This window comes from Loa loa, assembly GCF_000183805.2.
Source record: "Loa loa unplaced genomic scaffold supercont3.20, whole genome shotgun sequence".
In the NCBI taxonomy this organism is placed as follows: Eukaryota; Metazoa; Nematoda; class Chromadorea; order Rhabditida; family Onchocercidae; genus Loa; species Loa loa.
The window spans coordinates 375267-382637 of record NW_018108200.1 but is presented as its reverse complement, the minus strand read 5'-3'; the positions used below and the strand labels follow the sequence as shown (position 1 = coordinate 382637).

The window sequence follows — 7371 nt, the reverse complement described above, 5'->3', positions numbered from 1 at the left end:
TATTATTATATATATATATATATATATATATATATATATATATATATATATATATATATCCATAAAACTGAAGAGAGAAACTATCAATTACTGTTATTATAATAAATATGTCCCACAATATTTGATGAAAAATTCTTGCTTTCTCTTTATATCTTATCTCCTTATTGATAAAGAAGTTGTGAAAAAAAGATGGGAACAAGAGGCAGAAGGTTTTAGAACAACAGGCGGAACAAGAGGCTTTAGCAGAAGTTTTTAAAGTAGTTTTGGAAATTTTTTGTTTTAATTGAAAAATTGAAAGTGTTCATGTACATTTCACCACTGCTTTTTCAGTAGCATATTTGTCAGATGCATTCTATGTAAAGGCTTTCTGAATCAGAAAATTGTAAACTTCAAAAATTTAGATTCAGAGGCGATCCAGATCAAGTTGTTATATGCTCTTCGACAACCAGTGGCAGAACTGTGACCTATCCCTACCCATCAGAATCAAAATATACATACGCCGAATCTGACACTAATCATGCAAGGATATCACTGAGAGAAGGGATATGCAAATCTTCATTTCACAGGTAATTCTCCTGCATTATTTTATCCTCGTTTGAGATTGCCTTCAAATGTTTATTTACAGCACTTATCGAATGGTAAGAATGACAAATAATTTTGTTGCAGCATGGTTGATATTGAGGGCTCCATGAAAGAAAAATTGATATTACTTATTTTGTCATTTAGTGCACATTAAAACTCACTCAGTAAGGCATGAAATTTGCATTTTTATATGTTAGGATACATGGTAATTTCGAAAAGTTGATTGAAGTCTTTGATGGAACAACTTACACTTCCACTTACTAACACTATTTCTTGATCTTAATTTTTATTACATAGCTTTCTTTTAGTAACGGTAAATTCAGCAAGAGGACGTATAGCACAGATCTCGCACGTCCTCCGACAACCGTTATTAGTAAGTTTTTAATGAACATGATGTCTAATTCTAGCTTAAACCTGATCAGTGAGTGAAGTGGAACATACTATTTCTTTCCCGCTTTTCTCATAAAATACTGTTATTCGGGAAAGAAGATGAGATCATTACAAATTTTTACATCGAACATGGAGAAGGGCCGGTTTCTGGAAAATACAATGCAGTGCTAACAATTCTGCTGTTTTGGATGCGCAAACTAATTTTTTCCTTTCCTTTTGTATTCTTTGGTTATTCAGAACTGCTTCTACTGTAGGTATTTTTCATATTTTTACTGATTTTCATTGGAGTAATTTGTGGTATTCCGCATGAAGAATGCGAGAATAGATCCGATTAAGTAACCACAGTTTAATTTCAGGTCCTTCGCTAAAAAAGGAAAGTCAGATGATCCATAGCAGTCAAACAAGTTCAGTAGAAGAATATCGAAATTTCAGAGAGGACAAAAATATTGGCAGACCAGCAACATCGACATCGAAATTTTCAAAGTTTTATTTTCTTTCCTTCTTTCAGAAACCAAAGATACCCTAGATTTAAAACCCCGTAATCGGTTGATGATTGCAGACATATTAGAATTAGATTCATATAAGCTAACTATTCCACGACTTGAAAAGTTGGAAGCTTGACCCAGAAATGTTGGGCTCTTCGAAATTTATTTCAGCAAAATTAAAATCAATCAAGTTTTGAAGAGCAAAACGGGTTACACAATGGGACAGTGAAATTTAAAAATTATATTAAAAAACTAGAAACGAAGTTAAACCTGGTGTGCTGAATTACCTGAGGAAAAGAACCGTTCTTCAAATAATTGTTCTAGAAGTTTAAAATAGGCCGGTTAGTCGAAAAATTACTTAGTAACAAAACTGAGACCACTATCTGCTCAGAATTGAAATATGGCGGAAACTATGAAAAAGTTGTATATGCTTTAGAATAGAAAGCAGTAGGGAAATCTTCGTTACTCTTCCATAATGTTTTGAATTAAATGATATCCATCAGTGAGTAAAACCAAAAACTCAGTTCAGAACTTTTCTGAAGAGTCCCAGTCTTTGAATTCTTTCCCACTGTGTGCTCGGCGCAGAATTCCGTATCTTTAAAAGTCCATCCTTCGGTTGTGGATGACAGTTATCTGTTAGGGTGCGCAATCTTTGTGTATACTTGAGCTTTGCATATAGTTGTATGTGGGTTATGTGGGGTGAGTGAGACGCCACAAACTTCGTTTCGTAGTTCCAGTCTCTGTGTCGGCTGTAAAATTTTTGCGAGGAAAGGTGTATTGAAAAACACGAGATAGAGTGCACTGAAAATACACGGCAACCAAATAGTGTGTTCATTTTAACGATGTACTAGCTGTTGGTGTGTGTGCTCTGTGTTGCTACTCGATGAATGGAGTGTTTTCTTTGCTTTCTTGCTTTCTTTTCTATTTTTGGACTGAGAGAAAAAAAGAAATTTTCAACTTTTTACCTTAATGTCTATTCCAAAGGTTCTTGTGTATGCGTTTTTTTTTCTGAGTGCTTTTTTCCAATTTTTATATAAATGGAATTAAGCTGAAATTAACAGTACTGACGGTATTGGAATTTTGATCATTTATTTAGAACCAAATTTAGTGTATTTGAAAATTCATCGGCATGAACCTAATAAAATGTATACAGAATTGCTGAGTCAAATTTTGCATGAGGACGAAGAAAAAGTAGCGATCAGAAACCAACGTATTAAAATGTTTTGAATAACAAGTGGGCATAAATTTAAGTCATATTTACAAACAGTTTTGCTATGTAAGTTTTTCAGTCTCATTTAGCTTTGTGATTTAACTAGTCAGGTTTCGGGCGGGTTTCCTTTGTTTTCAATTTATTGTTATTTTTGATAAGGTAAAAACGGAACGATATTTTTGAAGTTTAAGAAATTTATTGACTTTTCATTTCTGCTTTAGATGGGATTGTCAGAAGCAACTTATTGGTAGTGTCGATCAACTTATGTATGATTGTGAACTTGAAGAACTTATGCTTACTTTCATTTTGCATTTATGATATATGAAAATACTAAAACCATTGCTTTCAACTGTGCATAACATATTAGTTTTATCTGGTGATTCTCTTGCAATTTTAACTATGAAGCTGAAGAATGTTTGATGAATGTGACATACTTCCAGTCTGTCATTTAAATTATTATTTAACAAGTCAGGTTTCCGTTCTTTTTTTTCTCTGAGTATGACTGACCTGTCCAGTATACAATTAGAAGCACTGCGTGCTAATTGAAGTCTACTATGTGCCGCTTTTAAAGATTAGCATGTTTCATGTAGCATTTTGTGTAACACTTTGTTTTACACCACTTACGTTTCAAATTTTCAAATTTCCATATAGAAAAATAGTATAAAAGGAGTTGTTTTTTTTTTTTCAGTTTCTACTTATCCTCCGAATGCCATTTGACCTCACATCGGATAACCTAGGAATAGAGCTTTGTTATAACAGCGGTTAAGCAATTGCAAACAGATGGTTGCTGGTGTAATAATACGCATTTTGAAGCTTCCATGATCATCATTTACAAAATTGGAATAAAAAGATCAAGAATGATTAAAATATTTGTAGATGATGATGGATTGATACCGATTATTAAGCTAGATAGTACAATGACAATGAAATTGTCAAGGCAGAAAACTGCTGAAGAAATCTTTGTGATTATGAAAAATTGGTTTATTTTGGAAGATATCTGTAACCCTGCGTCTTCTCATATTTCATTTGCAAAAAACAGGAAACGTGGCCATTTATGTGGGATTTGCAGCTTCCTCTGCTTATGATGTAGAACAATTCGGTTGGCTGTTTGTGCCTTTTCGTGATTAAAGAACGAACTGCCAAGACAAACTGCTTGACATAATTTCTGTTTCGGTTCTTCTATTTTGAAAAACGACTCCAAGTATAGTTAGAACACTGAAAGGACAGTTTGGAAATTCAATCTTGGGCTGAAATTAATATGTAATATGAGGATCAGGAACTAAGAGAGAGAGTGAAAGGGAGTGTTTAGAATTTCCGACTTATTTCAAAGGTTTCATAACATAATGATTAGCTAAACGAAGTCGGTGGGACTTCGTTTTGGAGCTTGAAGCTAACACTGGATAGATGTTGGTACATGAACGAATTGTTGATGGGGAAGAAAAAAATTCTTGCCTTCAAGTATAATGATTGAATATATCAGAAATTTTTATCATTATTGGTCAGCTTGTAAAAGGGTGTTTTAAAGATAGTTCGAACATGCTTTCTGCCAGTGTGCTTGTTGAGATTGATGACCTGTGATATGTTGACAAGAAGCAAGAACATCTAATTATCTCATATTGCACCGTTAATAGCTATTTTTTTGTTTGTGATATTTAGTCAGGTCGAGTTCATGGCAAATCCTGGCTGGTGATAGTGCAACCTAATTTGATCAAAGTGACCAATTGCAAGAACCTTGATGTGATAAGTTAGCTTCGGTGGATATCAGTGAAAGTGTAGGGATGACAGTAGGTTTACTTTGAAAGGAAGTAGCCGGTATGATTGTGTGTTTATAATAGATGAGGGATTATTTAATTCTTGAAATTCTAGTATTTTCCTGGATCTAATTCTTTCCTAACATACTATTAGATTATTTTCCTGGATCACGCTGTTAGAAGGTTTGTTTTTTCTTCTCTAGCACTGCACTGAATTTCATTATTTCCAGTACATTTTTTTTTTACAGTAGGACAATAAGATGTAAAGTTGCAAAAAAATAGTTGTATAATACAAAATGGTGCTAAGAATTTGCTTCTTTCGTCTGTGCATCAGTATATAAGGGTTGTATAATCTGTTGCTTAAGCGAAATTGAATTGAATTTGTGAAGGATAGGAAGGCTACTTGATAAATGAGCGAAATTGTTAGCCGTAATTTTTTAAAAATTTTCTACGTTCTGAATTGCTTTTTGATTACTGATGTACATCACTCATAGCTTACTTTTGTGTATTTACCTTTCTGTTGTCTCTGTATTTTATTTTTGCTCCTTTCTTACTCCTGGTACCATCATTCCAGCTGTTCATCTCATCTCTTTGTTCACATTAAATTTTTATATGCTGAATTTATCCTCGTATTTCTTTAAAAAAATTAATAACTTATTTTTTACTGCGTTCCGCTATATTTCGCTACATTATTTAATCTTTTTTGTCTCCTTTTCTCGTATTTGAATTTTGATTTTTAGTCATTACTGTTTGAAAAACGTATTGAAAGGAGCACTGCGTCAGGTACTGAAGTATTACAGTTTCACATCATTTGAGAAGCCAAACAATATTAGTGGAATCTGTTTTACTGCTTGCCTCATATACTATTCTATTCTGCATCACTGTAACTGAAACTTGGATATGGAATAATGTTGTTCAAATCTCTGAAAAGATTTTTGGAATAATCTTGGATTTTCTTCAAATATCGCTTATTCCCGTCAGAACTTTTGCCGGAGGTATTTTCTGCAAAATCTCATTCTCGTTAGAGCTTCTGACAAAGGTGTTTTCTTCAGATTTTACCTTTTTCTGGCAAGAATCTGATGCCAACATTTTCAGAATATTTTGTCCATAATGCTATTCCGCCTCCAGCCACTTCATCGTTATTTTCTTCATCAAAAAATGGTTTTGGACATTATCGTCGCTTTAATAGTAATGTAGCTTATGCTCAATGTTATAATCCACTTTGTGGTGGTGGCGATTTGCAACAACATCCAACCCTTTTTGCTGACCATTTTGCCGGTACTCTTATACCAATGAGCAATATTTGGCCCTTTTGTCATCATTGTTCCATGAATCTTAAAAGATCATCCTGGCAACAACCAGCTGCAACACAACATTGGCCGGCAGATACAACGTTCTTCGCACTACCAGGAACTTCTGCATATGTTGCTAAACCAAGATTGGACATACAGTGTGATACTTCTCCCTTTCCAAGCGATATTAGTAGTAGTAGTACAGCTAATACTGACTATGCTGATTCCACTAGCTCTGGAATTGGTTCTCATGATAATTACTATCAACAGGAGGAGTCTGGATATCTCCCAGGTCATATAGCAGTTGCTTCATCTCATGTAGCAGTTGCTTCATCTTCTGACAGCAGCAGCTCTTCACCGCCACAAATTATTTTCCTAGGTGATAGTGACCCTGAAAATTTGCGTCACAACGCTGCTGGAACATCATCATTGGCAGATTTTTGTGATTACGACTTTGCTAGCGCTGTTAAGCAAAAGCCTCAATTACAGCAGGTCCCAAAATATTCCTTACAGTCAACCGGGTTACTACCACAAGTTTCTTCAGACGTGTCGCTTAGATCATATCAAGCATGTTACCCTTCTGCTATAAAATTATGCACCTTACGAAAAAGATATTTAGCGAAAAAAGGGAAAGGCTTATCGACCGCCAATCTCCGATTTGGAACTGGCGCAAGATCCGAAAGCATTATTACTCCTGCTGCTAATTGCTTTCGTGTTTATCAGTTTCCTAATCACTTCTTGCCATTAAGAATTGAGACTTACATCCATTGTTTAGAAAGGTATGTTATTCATGAATTCTAATATTTTATTCAGACTTAGTATATGAGAAAAAAGAATTTCGTTTAATGAATAAAAATGATTACTTCTTTTATTGCCACGAAAAAGCATTAGCCCTATTGAAGTCAAATCCTTTGAAATGGGCACTGAATAATTTAAACTTTCTACAGCACAAAAAATAGCTACTTTCAAAGATTTTCATGCATATGGTTTACTGAAACATTTATATCCAGGCTGAAACATACATTTTTTTATCGTATATCAATCAGAATTCTTAAACATTTTTTGATCATCGCAAAGCAGTTTCTCTACTTGTTTGTTTGGCAAAACATGCGGTTTATTTCAATTAATTGTTGAAGACCATGTTCATTGCAATAGCTTTAGAGTGACTAGAAAGTGAAAATTTTCAGTTACATAATAATCCATTACTGTTATCAGTTAACTGACTCTATGATAATTTTGTGGATTCTGGCTATCCTATATAGGTGGATATGATGGAAAGGAATCAAGGAAAAAAGCAACAGCCCCGTAGTCTAATCACAGGTTGCTGGGGACGGTTGATTCACTAAATGAAAGACTTCTAATGTTTCTTGCTTATCTACATTCCTCTTGATGTTGTTTCAATCAATTGTTATATATATATATATATATATATGTAGTCCCTTTCTCTTCTTACTTTCAAACAAATATTTCAGCTTTTCGAGTTTCTTGAGCGCAAAAGTAAGATAAAACGACTTTCCTATATATGCATATGTAAAATGACCCCGTATATATATATATATATATATATATATATATATATATATATATATATATATATATATATATATATATATATATATATATATAGTAGTAGTACGTACGTACGTAACGTACGTACGTAC

At 33.7% G+C, this 7371-nt stretch overlaps 3 protein-coding genes across 3 annotated transcripts; all 3 read left to right on the top strand.

The window, feature by feature from the left end:
- Positions 1-189: 189 nt before the first annotated feature.
- On the top strand, positions 190-1593 carry LOAG_11062 (hypothetical protein; the record flags this gene model as incomplete). The annotated part of the gene is made up of 4 exons (XM_003146583.1): positions 190-209; positions 402-566; positions 891-955; positions 1481-1593. 4 exons carry the CDS (start codon positions 190-192, stop codon positions 1591-1593), a joined length of 363 nt encoding a protein of 120 aa, XP_003146631.1.
- Positions 1594-2426: 833 nt separating this feature from the next.
- LOAG_11061 (hypothetical protein) lies at positions 2427-3795 on the top strand (the record flags this gene model as incomplete). The annotated part of the gene is made up of 4 exons (XM_003146582.1): positions 2427-2441; positions 3356-3428; positions 3544-3629; positions 3661-3795. The coding sequence occupies 4 exons, from the start codon at positions 2427-2429 to the stop codon at positions 3793-3795; spliced, it is 309 nt and encodes a 102-aa protein (XP_003146630.1).
- Positions 3796-5497: 1702 nt separating this feature from the next.
- LOAG_11059 (hypothetical protein) lies at positions 5498-6511 on the top strand (the record flags this gene model as incomplete). Its single annotated transcript, XM_003146581.2, has 1 exon — positions 5498-6511. The coding sequence occupies one exon, from the start codon at positions 5498-5500 to the stop codon at positions 6509-6511; it is 1014 nt and encodes a 337-aa protein (XP_003146629.2).
- Positions 6512-7371: the final 860 nt, after the last annotated feature.